General features: G+C 49.6%; 1 protein-coding gene and 1 long non-coding RNA gene across 7 annotated transcripts in view; one reads left to right on the top strand and one right to left on the bottom strand.

The window, feature by feature from the left end:
- Positions 1-4,430: 4,430 nt before the first annotated feature.
- Anxa6 (annexin A6) overlaps positions 4,431-19,875 on the top strand; it is a 54,519-nt gene continuing 39,074 nt past the window's right edge. For all 3 annotated transcript variants that reach the window (NR_138556.1, NM_001110211.2, NM_013472.5), the window contains exons 1-2: positions 4,431-4,543; positions 16,322-16,365. Coding sequence is in view for 2 of the 3 variants with exons in the window: in NM_001110211.2 (NP_001103681.1) it covers positions 16,348-16,365 (18 nt within the window). In the remaining variant the exon portion in view is untranslated. The remainder of the gene's footprint in view (positions 4,544-16,321; positions 16,366-19,875) is intronic.
- Positions 9,036-17,879, bottom strand: Gm19911. 4 transcript variants are annotated; one of them, XR_003949676.1, is made up of 4 exons: positions 17,165-17,878; positions 15,627-15,867; positions 14,021-14,232; positions 9,391-9,811 (listed from the first exon to the last, which is right to left on the bottom strand). It is a non-coding gene; the product is annotated as a predicted gene, 19911 (long non-coding RNA). The 4 variants fall into 4 exon arrangements; XR_001780210.2 differs by having other exon boundaries at positions 9,036-14,232; positions 17,165-17,879; XR_001780209.2 differs by lacking the exon at positions 17,165-17,878 and having other exon boundaries at positions 9,036-14,232; positions 15,627-16,120.

Raw genomic sequence — 19,875 nt, 5'->3', positions numbered from 1 at the left:
TGAAGGCCAGCCTGGGCTACATGAGACCCTGTCAAACAACAAAATATAGCACCTAAATAAATCAGGTGTTGGGCAGGAGTTATAACTAGCTGACTAACACACCCCAGACCCACGGTTCTATCCCCAGAAACACACACACACACGTTGGCAAGGATGTGGAGAGATCTGAAGTCTGAACATTGTGTATTGCTGTGGGAATATCAGATGGTGCAGCCACTGTGGAAATCAGTCCTGTGGTTTCTCAGCAAGCTAAACATGGAGGGATGTTGTTCAAAGGGAAAGTATTACCTACCACACATAAGGGCCTGCCTTCATTGCCCAGTGCTGTGAGGAGATTGGGGGAGGGGGGAGGGAAAGGGAGGAAGAGAGAGAGGGGTAGAAGAAGGAGGGAGAGAAAGACAGAAGGAGGGGGAGGGGGAAAGAGAAAGAGGGAGAGGGAGGGAGAGAGGGCAATTATCATCTAACCATGTCAGTTTCATTTCTACAAAACGAAGTAAGCTACGAGGGAGCCCGGGAGCCCGGGAGTCCACACACTGGCATCCACGTAAGTGTCCCCAGCTGTTGATCATGGCTCAATCACAATAGCCAGAGATTAAGAGGGTTAAACCCCACCAGCAGATGATCCCAAAAGCAAAATTCAGCAGACTCCTGCAACAGAATACTATTCAGCCATAAAAAGGAAGGATTGGCACGTGATACAATGTAGGTGTGGGGAATCCACTGGAGAAGACTGTTCAGGTGTGGGTTTAAGCCAACAGGAAATCCTAGCGGGCTGGTGACCACACTGGGTGAGCCTTCCTCAGGATGAGCTTTTAATCACAAAAACCTTCTGTGTTGACATACTTCAGTTAACAAGAACAGTTAGCCTAAGTGGAACTACGGAGGCCATAAAGCCAGGTTAGTACATTTAGAGGCTTTCCAGAAATGTATGGACTTTGATGGATTAATTTTTCTTTTTGTTCTGGTAGGTGATACTGTCTATGTGCTGAGTTTTACAGCCTGAATGGCACTTCCATCAAGGAGTCAGTGGTGCTAAGGTCTTGGAGCCTAAAGGTCTGGGTGTTAGCATTCTATCTAAGCTCCGCCCCACAGTTACCTAGCAACAGCCAGGTATGCCTGACTCACTATAAAAGGGGCTGCTTACCCTCTACTCCCTCTCTTGCTCCTCTCTTGCTCTTCCCTCCCTGCTCCTGCCCTCCCCTATTCCCTCCCCGCCCCCACGTGCTCATGGCCAGCCTCTACTCCTCTACTTCTCTTCTCTTCTCTCCTCTCCTCTTCTCTCCTCTCCTCTCTCCCCTCTCTCCCCTCTCTCCCCTCCCCCCTCTCCCCTCTCCCCCGTCCCCTCCCCTCCCCTCCCCTCCCCTCTCCTCTCCTCTCCTCCCCCTTTACCTTTCTCTGCCTCTACTACCCTCTTATCTTCCCTCCTCATGCCCTGAATAAACTCTATTCTATACTATACCATCGTGTATCTGGTCCCTCAGAGGGAAGGGGTGCCTCAGCATGGGCCCACTGAGGCACCCCCTTCCCCCACACCTGACTACACCTCCATAGTACATATCCCCATCTATTTTTCTTTTTATAAACACATCACTGGCTCCATTACACTAAAGCATGCCCAATGAGGCCAGACCCCAGAGACTACACACATATCATTCCATTTACATGAAGTGGCAAAAGAAAATCCACAGAGACAAAAATCAAATCTGTGCGTGTGGGATGGGGAGGTGTGGTGGCTCACAGCTGTAATCATAGCACTTGTGAGGGAGAAGAAGGAAAATAAGGAGTTCAAGGTCATTATCAGCTACAGATGGAGTTCATGGCCAGCCTCAAACACATGAGACCTTGTCTCAAAAGACCAGAAATAGGGTAGGAGGAAGTGGAGGGAAAGGAGGTGAAAGCACACTGGTGGTTGCCGGGATTTTGAGGGGAGGGGAAGAAGGGGAGGAAGGTAACTGCTGAAAAGATACTGGCATTCTGCAGTCAAGAAATGGCACAGAGTTAGACACAGCATTCACATAGCTGTGGATGCTCTAAACCCTCATCCCTCCGTTACTCAACACCCCGCAGCAGTTCCCCAAGGACTCCAGCCCTGCACCAGGTGATCCCTCCTCCATCTCTGCCTCTTGCTGGCTCAACACCCTGAACCCCTCTGGTCTCCAAACACTATCTTTGTTCCCACCACTGTTTCCTTGGCTTGGACACTTCCAACACATGTCTGCTCAGTTCTGCTGACTTGCTCTCCTCTGCGTCGTTCTCTAACCTCTCTGATTTAGCCTTTGCTAAGCACCCTACTAAGTACTACATCTATCCACCAGCAACTGTCCCTTTTCTTGTCCACAGTTTTTGGCCCTGTTCACATGTTGTCACGTTTGCCATGGCTTTGTTATCTATCCCCTCTGGGCTGGGATGCAGGTTCTATGACAACTGAGATATTAGTTTGTTGATAAACCTTCTGAAATAGGGCCCAGCACATAGCAGGTGCTGAATAAATAATTATAACCATCTAATTGACGAAACCCTGGGATTAGATATGACAACATAGTTAAAGGATATACAGGGATGACAGGATGGCTCCGCAGGTAAGGAAGTTTGCCCCCAAACCTGACAACCTGCGTTCTATTACCAGAACCTACATGGGGGAAGGAGAGGGCCAAGTCCTGCAAGTTATCGTCTGACCTCTGTATGGATGCGATGATAGCACTTGTGCACAAAAGTGAGTATATGTGCATGTGCACACTTGTACCCACACACGTGCACCCACACATGTGCACACAAGTATGTTAATTTAAAACAAGGGTGGAATATTGAACCTTATGACTGATGGAAAATGCCCAGTGAATGACAGCAGTTACAACTGTGTGCAGGGAGACCACGGACCCCATCTTGTCAGGCAGGGCCAGCCCTCTTCTGTTTTCTTCCCCAACCTATTTATTTATTTGATTTTTTTCTGAGAGAGTCGCCCAGGCTGTCCTTGAACTTGCTATGTGGTTGAAGATGGCCTTGAACTTCTGATGCTTCTGAGTGCTGGGATTACAGGTATGAACCCGTAATTCTGATTTCATGTGGTACTGGCTATCCAACCCAGGGCTTCGTGCATGCCAAACACTCTACAAACTGAGCCACAACCCCCAGACCATTATTATTGCATGTTTTCTGAGACAGTCTCGTGTAGCCCAGGCTGGCCTTGATGCCAGTGATGACCTTGAATTCCGGATCCTCCTGCTCCAGCCTCTCAGTGCTGGGATGCAGGCTCTGCTGATAATCTGCTCCTCTCAAAAGTTGTAATGGCATCATTCTCGTTCTGAAGGTGACACTGCCCCACTTGCTTTGCCCCAAGTGCTTCCTCCACCTTAGCCCCAGGCTTCCCATAGAGAAATCTAAACCTCTGTCTATTGGCAGGTCCCAAGGGTGGGGCTGGGCAGCAGAGCTCACCTGTTCAGTTTGCTCTAGCTTGCACCAGAGGTTCAGTAAGTGTTCTTTGGGTGAAATGAAAAACAAACAAGCAACAAACAAACGGAGGACAATTTTCCAACTAGATCTTGGAAGATGCTTACTACTCTCTGAACGAGTGACAGATTCTGGAGATAATATTTTTTAAACTTTTAACTTTTAAAAATTACATTTTCTTTATTGAAGTGCAAAAAATATGTGCGAGCCCCCTGTAGGGCAGCAAGCACCTTGGCCTTCTGAGGCAGCTAGTTGGCTCCTGAGGATGACCCTTTAAAGAAACTCAAGGAACTTATTAACAAACAGAAGTCTGCTGTCCGCTGTGGCCACCAGGCAGTGGGGGCGGGGTGGGGGCGGGGGTTGGGGGTTGAGGGAGATTTCTCTATCAAAGCTGGGCTATCTGTTTTCCAGAGGTTGTACCGCTTTTCCACACAGACCTGGATGACAACTTCTGGTCCTCCTATCACTCCCTCTTCAACCAGAACCCACTCCCCAAGGCCAAATCTAAATTAGATTTCCAACCCCACAATCTGCAAGCTGAGTGACCCTGGGCGAGGCGCGGTCTTCTCTGGTCTTTCCTTCCTTGCAAAGTAGGTGACTACGCCTGTGACCCGATAGGGCAGGAAGGCGTGAAATCTGATCAGTCAGGTAAGGTCTCAACTTCAATTTTGGCAAGCTTCAAATTTCTCAACAAAGCTTTGGTGAGTAGCAGGAATGTTGGAGAATGTGTCCAGAACAGGACATTAATTTGACTTCTATTTCTGGGTGGCAGCGTGACCTTTGCCAAATCCCCTACCCTCTGGAGGTGACGTCAGGGCTGGGGTCAGAAACGACCCAGGTAAGAGGTGGCAGGTTTCCCCCGAGGGCGCCCTCCCCCATGCCCTTCCCCTGCAGCCGGTGACACCCAAACTCCAAAAAAGAAGCACTCGGGGTGGGGCTGGACAGGGCGGGGCGGGCAGCGAGCGAATCCGATTGGCCCCTGCGCGCCACGTGTCCCCCTCCACCGTGCGCCCAGCCTGCGCTGCGGCTGCTGCTAGGCTAACGGGCTTCGAGCTGCGTCTGTCCATACGCCCTGATCTGAGGCCTCCCTAGCGCGGTGAGTGTGCAGAGTCGCTGCGGGACACGGGGTCCAGGACTGAAGGGACCTGGTCGGGTCCATGCTGGTGTGCGGTCACCCCGGGGTGTCGCGGCTGGGTGTGTCCCGGGAGGGAACCCAAAGTGCTGGCGCTGGTTGACAGCACCCTGAGGGGGGAGGGGAGCTGGTGCCCCCCGCCCGGCCCCGCCGAGGGTGTGGTCCAAGACCCAGGAGCCTAATTGTCTAAAGTAGTGGAAAAACTTGGTGACCCTCGCGGGAGGCTGTGAGTTACTCAACTTGGAGAGCTTGAGGAATTGAACAGTCTGCTGAGCACCAGACGGTTCGTGGTGTGGTCCGGGAGAAAGGCTCCCTGATGCGGGTCAGAGGAAGGACCTGCTGTCTTTCCGGAGATGCTCACCTTTCCGGGAGCCGCAGAGGCTCTTAGCAAGATGCAGAGGTCCCACTCTGAATTTTGCTTCTCCTAAGCCAACCCGGCTCCTTCCCAGTTTTTCAGGGTCTTAGTTAGATGCTTCCTACTGACCTCGAATCCAGATCCCACCACCAACTTGCAGTGTGGCCTTGAGCCAGCCGCCTTTCCCTCTCTGAGCCCCCATCTCACAAGTGTTGATAACCCCCGCTTTCAGTCCTATGAAAGTGGGTTTGATTTGGCTGCTGGTTGGGGAATCTTGAGTACAGGTGTGGTCGATGAAACTCTCCTTTAGAGAGAATCTGGCTTCTGCTTCCCCCCACCCCCGCCCCACTCCCGCCCCACCCCCTTTTGTCTAAACTCTGGTGGGTCTTACTAGACACTTCCAAATTTGGGCATATGGCTCCAGGATTTGTAGGGGATCCTGGTGTTCCCTTAGAATCTGCCCTCCATTTCACCTCACCTGGCCAGATCACATCTTGAAGCTGCTGAGCCCACCTCTCCGACAGAATAGCTTGACTCTCCAGCCTTTCTTATCCCCCGGGAACTATTTCAGCCCCTGTATGCCCTGATGTTCTGGCTGCAGGCCCTAAGCCCTGCAGGAAGACCCTGGGCAATCCTCTCCCATATCCATGAGTTGCAGCTTGCCTGGGACACTTGGAAGGACTTCTTTTCTCTCTGGGCCCTTGTTCCCCATAGTGGTCTGCTGAGGTGGCCGCCACTTCCGGTGCCCCCCCCCCCCCCCCCCCCCCGCCAATTCAACTGTTCTCAGATTTGGGAGTGGGGTGTGGCTGGGCATGGAGGGAAGGAGAAGGCCTTCATCCCCTTGCAGCTGTGACTGTCGCTCACCATGTCCCTTTACTTCCTGTCCTTTGTTTGTGAGCCTCTCTCTGCTGGGATACTGAACCTATTTGCTGTTTCTGGCCAGGGGATGCAGCTGTTGCTGGACAGAAAGAACATGGATTTGCCCTGAGAATGGAGCTGCTGGGGGGTGGGGGTGGGAGTAGGGGTGGGGCTGGGAGTGGGGGACTGCAGCACTGAAGAGCTGCCAGAGACCATACATACATCTGCACTGCAGCTCTCAGAGGAGTCCTGGACACGAGGCCCAGCCCCGCCCCATCCCTGCCCCTCCACCCACAACCTGGGCATCTCCCCATCTTGATTCCTTCCTCCCTGGAGGAGGAGACCTGTACCCAGGCTCCCAGCTGGTAAGATGTGTTGGACCTGGGTTGGTGGCTCTTTACAGTGCCATTCGGGCTCAGTCGTGGCCCCATGCACCCCTAGCCAAGCCCCTTCAAGAGACTTCCTGGGTGGGGTTAATACTGAGGATGTGGGCTCCACAGATTGCCCACATGGAGGATGGGAAGTGAGGGTTTATCCTAGCTTGCTGCTTCTTGGCTTAGAATCCGTCCTTTTCTATTTACATTCTGCATTCCATTTGCCTTGTTCTGAATGCTCTCTCTGGAGGACTGAGAAGCCCCCACTGAGGCTGGCCCTGCAGAGCTGTGGTGGCCTCAGGGTTCTGTGAGCCCAGATTCCCCCCATCTGTAAAAGGAGGACTGATTCTCTTGTGGTTACACGGCAGATATGAAAGTGCCACGAGAACTGTAGAGTGCTCTACTGAGAGGAGCTAGTGCTGCTGTGGTAACCTCAGAAGGGTGTGGTACTCCGGAGGCTACCTGAGCCCCAGGTTCCTCTTTCTCAAGGCTGCTGTCTTGATGCTTCTTAAAGTCACGGTCGTTGTCACTGATGGAACCCTTCCAGCCGAGCAGACTCCGGGTATCAGACCACTACAGAGATAGAGACACTGTAACCCTCATGTAGCGAAGTGGCTGGAAATGTGTCCCCTACACTGGGGAAGCCCTAGTCCCTTCCCTAGGGAGGCATAAACTGCGAGCATCTGCAATCCTAGCACCCAGAGGTGGAGGCTGCTGGATCTGGAAGTTCAAAGTTACCCTGAGCTATGTAGTAAGTTGGATACAGGAGGCCCCATCTCAAAGAAAGAAAAAAAAAAAAAAAGGAAAGAAAGAATAGTTGTAAGCTCTTGCACAGCATTCCTGTGTGAAAGGTCCCCTTGTGCACACTAGTTTTCTTTTAAAAAAAAAAAAAAGACTTACTTATTTATTTTATGTATGTGAGTACACTGATGGTTATGAGCCTTCATGTGGTTGTTGGGAATTGAATTTAGGACCTCTGCTCACTCTGGCCCAAAGATTTATTTGTTATATGCAAGTACACTGTAGCTGTCTTCAGACACACCAGAAGAGGGCGTCAGATTTTTTTCGTTTGTTTTTTGTTTGTTTGTTTTTCGAGACAGGGTTTCTCTGTATAGCCCTGGCTGTCCTGGAACTCACTCTGTAGACCAGGCTGGCCTCGAACTCAGAAATCCGCCTGCCTCTGCCTCCCGAGTGCTGGGATTAAAGGCGTGTGCCACCACGCCCGGTTGTGGGTGGTTGTGAGCCACCATGTGGTTGCTGGGATTTGAACTCAGGACCTTCAGAAGAGCAGTCAGTGCTCTTACCCGCTGAGTCATCTCGACAGCCCCACACTAGTCTTATTCTTGCCAGGTGTAGTAGTCCATGCCTTGGCCTTTAATTCCAGCACCTGGGAGCCTGAGGCCGTACTCTGTGAGTTTGAGGCCAACCTGGTGTGCTACAGAGAGAGACCCTGCCTTTAAAACACAAAACAAAGCAAAACAACCTCAAACTATCTTCATCCTTTACACCTTGACCTTAACCGTTATGAATTATTTTTTAAATATTTTTATTTGCATTTATTTATTTATTTATTTATTTATTTGTGTATGTACATCTATGCCATGGTATGCATGTGGAGGTCAGAGGACATCTTGTGGAACTTGGTTCTCTCCTTCCATGTTGTGGTTCCTGAATACAACTCAGATTATTGAGCTCCTCACATGCTGAGCTGTTTCACGGCAGTTTTTCTCTCTTTTTGTTTGCGAATGGTCCGTGAGCTATCAGATTCTCGTCTCTGCCTCCCATCGTGCAATAGGATGGTAGGCTTGACTACTGTGCAGGGCTTTACCTGTGGATTTGAACTTCTGCCCTTCCCAGCTTATCACACAGCTTCTTAATGACTGTGGGACTTCCATCTGAGGGCTCCTGATCCCTCTGAGATGCTAGACCTTATAGCCATTCACAAAGTAACCTTGGGTGGGGTTCAAACCCAAGTTCGGCTATTTCTGATCCTGGGGCAGCCAGATGGATGCCTGGGGGCCCCCGTCCAGCTGGGGATCAATGACTGCGGGTCAGGAGTTAGAAAACAGTGCTCTTGAAGAAACCTGAGTGTCTGGGCGTGAGGGATGGGGGCAAGACAGGGGTGCTGTATCCTGTTGCATTAGCTAAGGATTGGGAACTGCTCTTTCTGGCTTAGGGGAGCCCATAAGAGAGTTTTCTAGAGTTATCTTCTCTTGGTGGTAGGGATGGAACCCAAAGATTTACACATGCTATACTAAACTAATCTACACTAAACTAAGTCTATACTAAACTGAGTCTATACTAAACCAAGGCTATACTAAGCTGAGTCTATACTAAACTGAATACCCAGTTTAAAAGGAATGTTTGAAGATCACAGCCTTCAAGCAGTACAGTAGACTTACCCCAAGAGGCACGAAAACTTTCTGGGATACAGAAAATCTTCAGACTCTGTTACTAAAATTGTTCTTGAGACAGGGTCTCATGTAGCCCAGGCTGGCATTGAACTTGCTATGTATCTGACGATGAATTTCTAACCCTGCAGCCTCCAGCTCCCATTGCTTATGTGTATGTAACTATCGTGCCTTGTACGTGCTGGGTGGGTACTCTATTGAATAAGCTACACCCCAACCTACACCATGCTCTTTTCTATGTTATTTTAGAAGTGGATTGAAGGGTGGGGGAAATGAACAGCAAATGTCTCTCTCAGCAGGTAAAGGCCACCAAGCCTGATGACCTGAGTTCAATTCCCAGCACCCGCCTGGTGGAAGGAAAGAACCAACTCTCATAACCCACAGCACATGTTTGCCCCCCTCCAAAAAATGATAAAAGTTTATCATAATCAGTGCTCATTTTTTTTCCTCTATACTTATTGTCAGGCAAACTGTGGTATTAGGCTGTCGTTGCTAAGGGCAACAGGAGCCTTGTCTATCCCACTTTCTGTCCCAGATCCCACCAGTGAGCTTAGATAGCTAGTAGGTTTGTTGCTTCCTTTTGCTTTCTCACGAGTCCTCCCTCAGTTAATCAGTAATTTTCTCTATGGACCTGGACAAGTTGCCCAACTTCAGGTCATTTCCCCTCTGGCCACAGCTTGGGGAGTAAAGCAGTTTGTTTTAATGGTTCCACTTTTCCCCTTGTGACTTTTCAAGGGTGTCACTAAAGAAACCTCTCATGGCTGTAACTGGAGTTTTTGTCATGGGAGCCTAGGCTTCTGCAGTCCTTCACTAGCAAAGCTCTGCCACCTGGTCCCAATAAACCAGCTAGAGACCTGTAATGGTGAGGGGGGGGGGGAATGATAAAGAGAAATTTATTCAATGTGACCAAGTTAGGAGGAAAAATAAACTGAGGGAGGCTGAGACACCAAGCCCCTTTTTACTATTCTGACATGACTTGAGTTTGAACAGAGGAAGAACCAGGGCAAGAGATATGCATGGTCAACCAATCTGATCCTCTCTACCTTCATTCTCGCTCTTCTGAGAGGTTCTTAGAAGCCCTCACCTCTGTCATCATTATCAATGCCATTGCTTTAGGAACTCCCTCTGGTTCCTCCCGACTGACCACTCCTGCCCCGGGTGCAGCTCACCCTCATGGAACGACTGTCCTCTTTCACAGGGTGATCTGTTCTGTGCAGTTTTGTTCTTCAGGAATCTAAGGTGACACCAGAGGGACAGTACTTAGCTCTGTACTTTGAGCCAAAGTAAACAAGACAGACAGACAGACAGACTCCAGATGAAGATAGCTTGGATTTTGTTTCCTTGTGAGAAGAGTGAGGGGTTTGTGCTTTTGAGGAAAAGCACCCTCGAAGGCTTGGCTTCTTAACCACTCCATCAACCAGCAAGACAGCCAGCCTGTAAGAAGTGCCACCCTGGCTGGAGGCAGAGGTTAACCTCACCAGAGGGTTACAGCAGGCACCATAGCTATGCAGTAATGGGCCAGCCATGAGTCACAGGCAATAAAATAAAAATGAGCATTTACCTAAGATTTTATTCTTCTTATAGCCAGTGACTAGTCCAAGCAGATATTAGTAACCAGCTCAAAATGGAATCAATAGCCGCCTTTATATTTAAAGGAATATGCACTTAGAGGCAAAACTGGTTTTTCCACCCAAGGGGGAGGGGAGAGACTGTGGAATGATATTAGAATTACTATGTATGAACATTAGTCATCTACCACTTGCTGAGCTCTACAAGAGCCTGAAGACAGAAAAACTAGAATCAGCTGGTCCCCAGAGGTTTTCTCTGAAGATAGATTCTTCTCCCCGCCCCTGCCCCTGCCCCTGTCCCCACAATGCATGCAAAAATCAGTGCCCTCCAGCTACACAGGAATGGCAACTCCTCAACAGCTGAGCACAAGCCAGCCTAGGGAGGGTGGTGTGCAGCCTGTGGGGATTCCAAGGAGGGGAGATCTGTCTGGTTTCCCAGTTGAGGTAACAGTTAGGTCCAGCAGAAACCAATCAGTTTGTTGGCTGCACTGGCCCTGAAATGTTTTCAGTCTCTAGTGTTGGACTTTGGACATTTGAGGGGGCAAAAAAGTCCTCAGGTTTTATTAATAAAGCTGGAATGGAGAAACACTCGTCTAGGTTCTAGAAGGTTGGGAGGATAAATGATAGAGGAGGGCATTCCTAGCTTAGGAGGGAAGACTGGTGATAACCAACCCTTCAAGTGCACACAGAGAGAGAGAGAGAGAGACAGAGAGAGAGACAGAGAGAGAGAGAGAGAGAGAGAGAGATATGCATGTGAAGGCCTGAGGACCATTTTGTGGACTCTGTTTTATCTTCCCAGCTTTACATTGTCCTAAGAACCAAACTTAAGTCACCAGACTTGCATGGCAAGTGCCTTTCCCTGTGAAGCTGTCTCACTGGCCAGGTTTTGTTTTGTTTTGAGACAGGGTCGAGGTGCATAGCCTGGGCTGTCCTGGAACCTACTATGTAGACCAGACTGGTCTTGAATTTACAGAGATCCACCTGCATCTGCTTCCCCACTTCTGGGATTAAAGATGAGCACCATTATGCCTGCTTCTGCCTGCCAGTTCTGATGACTTTCATCTTTGGAGTGGCAGCACCATGACCACTCACTTATGCACATGCACTAACGTGGAGAGGGACTAATGCCAGGCACTCAGAGAGAGGCAAGGGAGCTGCCTGGGGGTGCACACCTGTAATCCCAGCACGCAGGAAGCTGAGGGAGGCTGGTGTCCTCTTCCAGACCAGCTTGGACCATAGAATGAAGCCCTGTCTCAAAACAACAAAAGATCAAGAAGTGGGGCAGGATGATGGAGTCTTTCACCATGGTAAACAAAAAATGGGGTTGGGCTTTTAGGGGAAAAGAAGTGGCCAGCCTTATGATGCAGATGAAGTCTCTCAGGTCAGGGTGACCTGTAGTTGGTCATTTCTATCTGGGCCAATCAGACCTCCTTAGTGACTTCCTGTAGGCAAGATCTTTCCTATGCAAAAAGCAAAGCAGGGGTGGGGGGAAGTATGAGAAATACCCTATACCCACTGTCTAGTGACAGTGGGCAGAAGTGAATGGCTTCCTTCAAAAAAACAGCCCCTTGGAACCCATCTGCAAGGGCCTGCAATTCCTCTGAATAGCCAACTTGACATATGCCACAGAAACACATTTGGTTGGCTGTGGGGCTGTGGGTGTGGCTCAGTTGGCAGACTGCTCACTGGCACCCTGGAAGCCAGCCTGGGTTCAGTCTCCAGCACTGTAATAAACTGTGCGAGCGAGGAGATGCCGACGTGAAATCCCAGCACTTGGGAGGTAGAAGGTTGGGGTGGAACATATTTAGTAAGTTCAAGCCTAGCCTGTCATACAAGAGACCCTGTCTCAATCAAAAAGCAAAAGGAAACCGACCTAAAAACAAACAGTCCGAGATCAGAGAGACAGCTCAGTGGTTAGGAACACTTGCAACTCTTCCAGAGGACTCAGGCTTGGTGCCCAGCACCCAGATCCTTTGGTTCACAACTTTTAAAACTCTAGCCCCTAGGACAGTGGTGCTCAGCCTGTGGGTTGTGACCCCTTTGGAGGCTGACCAACCTTTTCACAGGAGTTGCCTAAGACTATTGGAAACCACAGATATTAACATTACAATTCATAACAGCAGCAAAATTACGGTTATGAAGTAGCAATGAAAATAATTTTATGATTGGGAGGATCCTAACCTGATCTCCAAACACACCAGCTCACGTGTGGCATACGTTCATCCAGATAGACATATACTCATAAGCGTGAGTAGAAAGAAATGTTTTTAAAATGTTTACTTTTGCAGGCCTGGAGAGGCAGCTCAGTGGTTAAGAGCACTTGTTGCCCTGGCAGGGGACACAGCACCCACAGGGTGGCTCACAACCTTCTGTCACTCCAGTTCCAGGGATCTGATGGCCTCTTCTGACCTCTGTAAACATGGACACACATGTGGTGCATGTACATACTACAGACAGGCAAAACGTTCATATACATGAAATAAAGACATATAAAAAAATAATAATAATTTCCAGTGGGCTACTTTAGCCTCCCACAGGACAGATGGTTTTTGCACACTGCCATGCAATAGCCTAAGAAAACCTTATAGTTTTCCCATTTCTGAGATAAACTGAGGCAAAAGAAGTGATACAATTGGATGTTTGCAGTGTCAGGATTTGAACTTGGGGACTTCAGACAAAGCCTTCATTTATTGCCATATTATCCCAATACAAAATAACCACCTATTGCTGACTGTGATGTGTTTATAAAAAGATAAAGAGATATAAGACATGTTCTATGGGTTATGGTGAGGTGTGGGGGAAAGGGGTGCCTCGGTGCGTTCATGTCAAGGCATCCCTTCTCCCTGAAGGACCAGCCATACGACAGTATAGTATAGAATAGAGTTTATTTAGGGCATGGGGAGGGGAGTTAAGAAGGTAATAGAGGCAGAGAAGGGCAGAGAGAGAGAGAAGTAAAGGCCAGCCATGGCCTTGAGCACATGGACAGAGGGGTAGGGAAGAGAAGAGTCCAAGAGGGCAAGAGAAAAGCAAGCAGGAAGCAAGAGTAAGAGGCAAGAGAGCAAGAGAGAGAGGAGGGGGTAAGCAGCCCCTTTTATAATGGATCAGGTCTACCTGGCTGTTGCCAGGTAACAGTGGGAAGGAGCATACCTGGCAGTTGCTAGGTAATTGTGGGGTGGAGTTTAGACAGACTGCTAACACACTGTGTGTCAGACAGTCTTACTAAGCATTTTCCCGTTTGTTGTTTCATAGTTCCAATATGCCTTTGCAGATGTGCAAACTTGAATGGCAGCTAATCAGTGACCTTATTTGTTAATTAACATGGCAGCTAATCAGTGACCTTATTTGTTAAGGCCCAGAGAGGGAACCCAGCTGAAATCCCATTCAGTTTAAACAGCTTGTGTAAATCAGAGAGGGTGCAGGGAACATGGTGGCCTTGACCCACTCAATAGGCTGGGCAGTAGGATTCTGACCCCAACATAAGACCACAATAGTCACAAGCTACCAGACAAGGCAATGGTGATGCCAACTACCCAAGTAGAAGCCATCCAGGTCACGGCCCAGAGGGAGGGAGTTTCTTAATGATCCAATTCCTTGGCTGCTCAGATCAGCAGAGACTTAGGCCTCTCAGGAGAGAGAAGTCATTTTTACCAGTCTTGAGTGCCCATCTCAGGTAAGTTGGCAAAACTTACAGGTTGAGGGAAAGCTGAGGAGTCCTGAGAGCTGGATAGAGCCTTCCCAGCATTCCCTTGTGAAAACCATTCAGTGAACTCTAGAAAAGTCTTTCATATTGACCATAGATCTTCCCCAACATGGCAGCTAGTCAGCGACCTTATTTTGTTAAGGCCCAGAGAGGGAACCCAGCTGAAATCCCATACCTTGGGTCTTTCTCCAGCTGTTGGAAGCCTGCTGTGACCAGGAACTTTGAGGCAGGACTCCTGGCTGAGTCTTGGAGGGCAGATGGTTCCAGCCTCAGCTGGAATCCTGGGCTAGTGGCTGTGCAGCCAACCTGAGGCTGTGTGGCGTAGGTTGTTGTGGTAGAGCCCCAGTGCTCAAACAGCTAACCTGCGTGCTTCAGCCTTTGGTTGTCCTGTTGGAATGAAGCAGATTGGCCCTCTGAACTACAATATGAATATTACAGTATCAAAAGGAACTCACTTTCCTCATACACAGGAGGCAGGCCCCCAACACACACACACAGAGAAACTGCTCTTGGAGTTTTCCCCAAAGGCATAGCGGCCCCTTCTTGGAGCGAGCTCTCTATGGAAAGGGGCTCTTGTCCAGATGGGCCTGGGCGCGCAGCCAGCTGCTGAAGTTTCCAGCAACAGGGCCAAAGGAAAGTGCTTCAGCCTTCACGACAGATCCCAGCCCTCCTCCCCGTGTGGGCTCACTTCCTGGGCCTCTCTGTGTGTTTCTGATAGTTTGGAGGTTCCTTTACCATCAGCCTCTTGAGCCTTCAGGCTTGGGGAAACCCCAGGTCTGGTTCTGAGCCCAATCCTAGAAGTCACCCCTTCCCGTGTGAAGTTTCCATTTCCTGGTGAGAGCTTTGCTTTTAAACCAAGGGGCCCCTGGTTGCCGGGGCAACAGCAGGGTTTCCTGCAGCTGAGCTGTGATTACAGGCAGATCTCTGTCTCATGTCCTCCGCCCTCACCCCCACCCCCCTGGCACCGTCAGATAACTGCCTCTTGGTGACTGCAGTTTAGGAAGACAGTACTCTGAAGGAAACTACATGGTGGCAAACTAACAATGTCCCTCTACTGCAATGAATACCACCACCACTGAAGTGTCTGCTCAGTACTTGAAGACATCCAGGCCCCATCCCCTGGTATCATTCCCAGGCAGTCTATGCTTAGCATAACCTTGAACTTGAATAAGCACTAAGCCCTTGGTCACATAGCTAATAAGGGTCAGGAGAGCTGTCTCCTAAGTTGGAGGATGGGTAGGGCTGGAGGGTGCTGACTTGAAGGTTCCACCCTTCTTTTTAGTTCATTCTTGGCAAGTCAGTTCTTTTTACTCTTACAAAGCAGTGTGGAGCGTTTTAAGCTTAGGCCAGCCCCTTCTGATGGAGTACAATGTTCCTCCGTGGCTCTTGATTGCTTAACTTGCATCTCCTGCCTTTTATGCTGAGTGCTTGTGAGCTCGGCTCAGCTCTGCACCCACCTGGCTTTCACTTGTCATTTATTCATAGGTGATACACCTGTGTCCCTTTTCCGTCGTAGTAAGATGTTGTCCCTGACACCTCAAGCCCATAGTCCTCACCTCGTTTCAGTGAGATATGGCATCCCTTTTGTTTAAGTCCCCCATGATGGTGATAGCTCTGTTCCATCAGAGTAAAGCCAAGATGTCACAGAGGCATAAGGTCAGGTCATCGTATCACCATCCTTCTGCCGGCTGTCACCTCAGTCACACACTACTCTCTTTTGCCTCTTACCCAGGCATCTGTATGAGACCTCTGACTGCCCCTCTGGGGTTACATCCTGTTACCTCTTGTCCAGCACATCGTCGCTCCTCCAGATGTTCACTGTAATCCACGTGGGTAGCTTTAGCACTAGGACCCATGAGAATTAGACTGTCCAATTTTGAATGTGTCCTGCTGTGGACTCAGGGTATAGAGCATTGCTGGCTGGAATAGATGGTGGGTGAATGCAGCAGACCCAAGCTGAGATGATGTCATCAGGGAGACACCCGGGAATTCCTGCTTCTTCCGTTTGCATGCCAAGAAAGCCTGGTTGGGAAACCGTTGTCAGTGGCTTGGAAAGAGGGCACACAGAGGGCAGACAGCACATGGGGACTCTAAATTCTGGAGTGTTCTAAGTGTTTTGACTTTTGACCAAACATGGGATCCCGAGTCTTGGTCTCCTTTCTCCTACAAAGGACACTTGCTGCCTGTAAGAATTGCTAAAGGATTAGGGATATAGCAGGCACACAGCATGGTCTGGCTCAGTGCTAGATCAGTGGTCATGCCCAGCCTTCCTGCTCCTCCAGGTCCCTTTCCCACCCTGCTCTGTCTGTGTGACTGACTGTGCACTATAATCTGGCCACTGTCAACTGAAAAACAAAGTTCCTGGCTCCACCAGGTCTCTGGATAGGAGAGCAGCTGGAGGAGGGAAAATAAGGGCAAAGAGGGGGGAGTTACAGAGTACTGGGGAGTCTCTCAAATTCTCTTTCTCTCTCCACAGTGGTTTCTGCTGCAGAACCTGAGACCATGGCCAAAATAGCACAGGTAAGGGTCTCTCCTCCTCAAGTCTCTGCCCTTGGGCATCAGAAGGGCAGAGTAACCCTGGGTACCTTCAGATAATCTTAGGTACCTCCTGATAACTCCTGGCCCCTTCAGCTCAAGGACTGGGTAGTGCAGTGTTTCAGGACTGGCTGGATCTGAGAGAGCTTGGATATAGCTTGGATGATGGAGTGAGGGTTCTGCTTCTGCAGACAGCTTTATTTAGATTGTTTCATTTCTGAAAGGTTCTTCCCTGCCTGGCATGGGCAACATCGACCTCCAGGTTTCTGTTCCCCTGTCTTCTAGACCAGGATATAATAATGTAACTTATTTCCAGTGGTTCCAGGTTCTATCCTCACTGTGTGGGCCTGGGTGACATGCCCTTTGGAGTGGGAAATTGAATTGACCCTAGCAGAATTCTGTGGTCCTAGGAAGGGACATGGATAACTAGATAGATGCTAAATCACAATGAAGATGGCTTATGTCTTGGAGAGGTGTGTTCCATGTCATATCCATTGGGGTTAAGTTTTTCTGGTCAGAAAGACTTTAACCTCAGTCTTTCTTACTGTTTGACCACTCTGTTGGGTAATAGAATTTGAGACCAAATGGAACATTCTCTTCAATTGACTAAGCTTGGCATGAGGGGTGCTGTGTCAAAGTTTGTCTGAGAAAGGTCCCAGTTGGCTACCCTTACAGGGCAAACCTAGCATTGGAAGGGGAGGGCAAGCTGAGGGGCCCCAGCTGACCCCCTTTGATGCCCACTCCATCTCTAGAACTCCATCTAATCACAGAGCAGAGCTCTTACCCAATGGCCAAACTGAGAGCCAGTTTCACTTCATCTGTCCTTGTGATGTGACACCCAATGAATCAGGGATAGTCACAGTTTGCAGAAAGTAACGTTTACGATGCAAGACAGACCCTCACAGTAGCTCTTGCTGGGCTTCTTCTCCTTGCCCCCGAGGAGCATGCTTGGTCCCGCAGCAACGTCTCGGATCAGGCTGATCAGAAGGGAGGGTTTGTAGTTGTGGGTAAAACTCCAGGACGGGAGCTGTTGCTGCTTCCCTCTTCCTGTGTGTGCACAGGCAGGAGCTGGAGGCACTTGCTTTGTAGGGTTCTGAATGGTCAGGCCGAGAGATCAGCGGAGCCAAGACTTGGAATTCAGAGCTTTGGGCCAGGGCTCATGAACCCTCTGCAAGCAAGTTCAGGGGGGCCGGGCCTGAGGGGTTCCTTTTGTCCTGTACAACTGGACACCCTTGCACCATGCTTTGGTGGGACATGAAAGAGGCCCTGGGGCCAGCAGGAGGACAACCTTTGGGTTAAGAGGTTTTGAGAAATGAGAAGGGTCTGCAACAGACCTGCTGGATCAGAAGGTCAGATTTGAGAAGGAATCCAGTGAGGTCAAGGGCAAGGGTAGTTCTGGGTGCTTGGCCGGCAGCAGCCTTGGAAGGGAGAAGGTTGCAAAAGATAGTACTAGGGAGATTCGAAGAAGGAAATTTGTCTATTGCAGTGGCTCTCAATCTCCCTAATGCTGTGGGCCTTTAATACAGTTCCTCATGCAGTAGTGATCTCCAATTATAAAATTATTTTTGTTGCTACTTCATAACTGTAATTTTGCTACTGTTGTGAATCATAACATAAATATCTGTGTTTCCCAATGGTCTTAGGCAACCCCTATGAAAGGGTCATTTGACAACCCCCACAAGGGGTCATGACCTACAGGCTGAACACTGCTGGTCTGTTGCTTGTTGTTAGCAGTGTCTGCCATGCTCCCCCATACACTCACGCACACCCACAGGGCCTTGCAAACACACAGCACACTGCTCACTTTCCTCGGGTCCAGTTATTTCAGTTCCTTCCGTCATGATGACCTTCCCATCACCTTCCAAAGAGATGAACTTGAGATCCAAAGGCAAGGAGGCAGAAGATGATTCTATGTAAGGCCCCAGGGGGGCATGGACCCTGTGAGGTTTGGGGATAGACTGCAATAGTGAATATAAAACCACTTTGCAGATGGGGAGAGGGTGTGTGCATGTCCTGGGACCCCGGCAGCTGCAGGATGAAGTGGGCATCGGAGCTGATGGTGGTTACTCTGTCCTAGAGTTCCCGTGTAGCCAGTCGTCTGTCTAGGGGATATTTATCTAAGGAGGCCCAGGCCACATGCAGCAGCTGGGGTGGGGCCTCACAGGCCAGAGCCCCAAGGCCTAGGCTGCTCACCATCTGGCAACGAGGCCTGCTAAATATTTCAGGGTGGAAAGCTCTTTGTCCACACTCCCTCCATCCTGGGTATCTGCATCCAGGATCCTGCCTGCATGGGGCGCAACGAGCTGATTATAGGTGTCCTGGATACCTGCACAGGTGGCATTTAAGAATGTAAACTTCACACAGTGGGGGCGAGTCACGGCCTGTGGAAGCTCAGCCTAGGTAGTTTGAGGGACTTTCTACATCTTTATATGAGCAGCCAGGGCTGAACCCCACTTTGTTTGCAGTGCCTTTGAGCGAGCATGTGACATCTTAGATCACAGGGCTGGTAGGCAAGTGCTGAAGACTTCTCTGACCTTGTGCAGAGGTACGTGGGAGACTGAACTAGATCCTTGTGTAGCTTGTCTCTCCATGAACACTTTGGCCAAGCCTGGGTGAGCCATCAGCCATCCTTCCGCAGTGTCACATTAACTGCTTTATCGTGAGCCCAGACAGCACCAGAACACACCCACACCACACCGTCCGTGGACAGAGGCAGGCAGAGGTCCTGAGACTGTGAAAAGGAGATTCTTGACAGTGGAAGCAGTACAACCAGCTGCCACCCTTAACTTCTCCATCATGATGGATGAGGCTCTTGAACCATGAGCCCAAATAAGTCCCTTCTCTCTTAAGTTGCCTTTGTTCAAGGTATTTTTATCACAGCAACAGAGAAGTAACTAAGGCAGCCCGACTACTGACTTTGAAAAAGGCATCAGTTTGAATCTACTGCTGCCTGATTGTTCTTAATCTACACAGCAGATGGGTTACATAGTGAAACTACCTGGAAACTGTCCTGAGGAACGTCTCTGTTTAACGGACATTGTTTAATGGACTCTGTTTAATGGAGAAAGCAAGGCCAAGTACAAGTGCCTTGCTTTGCCCAGGCCCTGACTTAGGTGGTGCACTCAAGGCAGCCGGCAGGACTGCAGGCTCTCAATGTCATTGTAATCCCGTCTTCTGTACCCCACACATGCGTTTATAGACTCTGGGCATCGGCTCCTAAGCTCTCTAACCTGGGATTCCTTTCCCCTGGGATCCTCTGTGTGGTAATTTCCACAGCCTCTCTCCCCAGGGTGGAGGGCAGCTGTTGCTCATCTAGAAGAACTCACGGGAACTCAGACATCATCTCCAGGAAGTCAGCTCTAATCTGCTCAGCACATATTCTCAGTAACTCACACATCTATTTCTGGAGCAAAAGAAAGATGTCCTAACTCCCTGGTTCTCAACCTTCTCAACGCTGTGACCCTTGTGTTTTGGCAACCCCCAGCCATTTAATTA

Source organism: Mus musculus, chromosome 11 (assembly GCF_000001635.26).
Source record: "Mus musculus strain C57BL/6J chromosome 11, GRCm38.p6 C57BL/6J".
Classification (NCBI taxonomy): Eukaryota; Metazoa; Chordata; class Mammalia; order Rodentia; family Muridae; genus Mus; species Mus musculus.
Note: the sequence above shows the minus strand (reverse complement) of the source record. Positions and strands in the feature narration are given on the sequence as shown.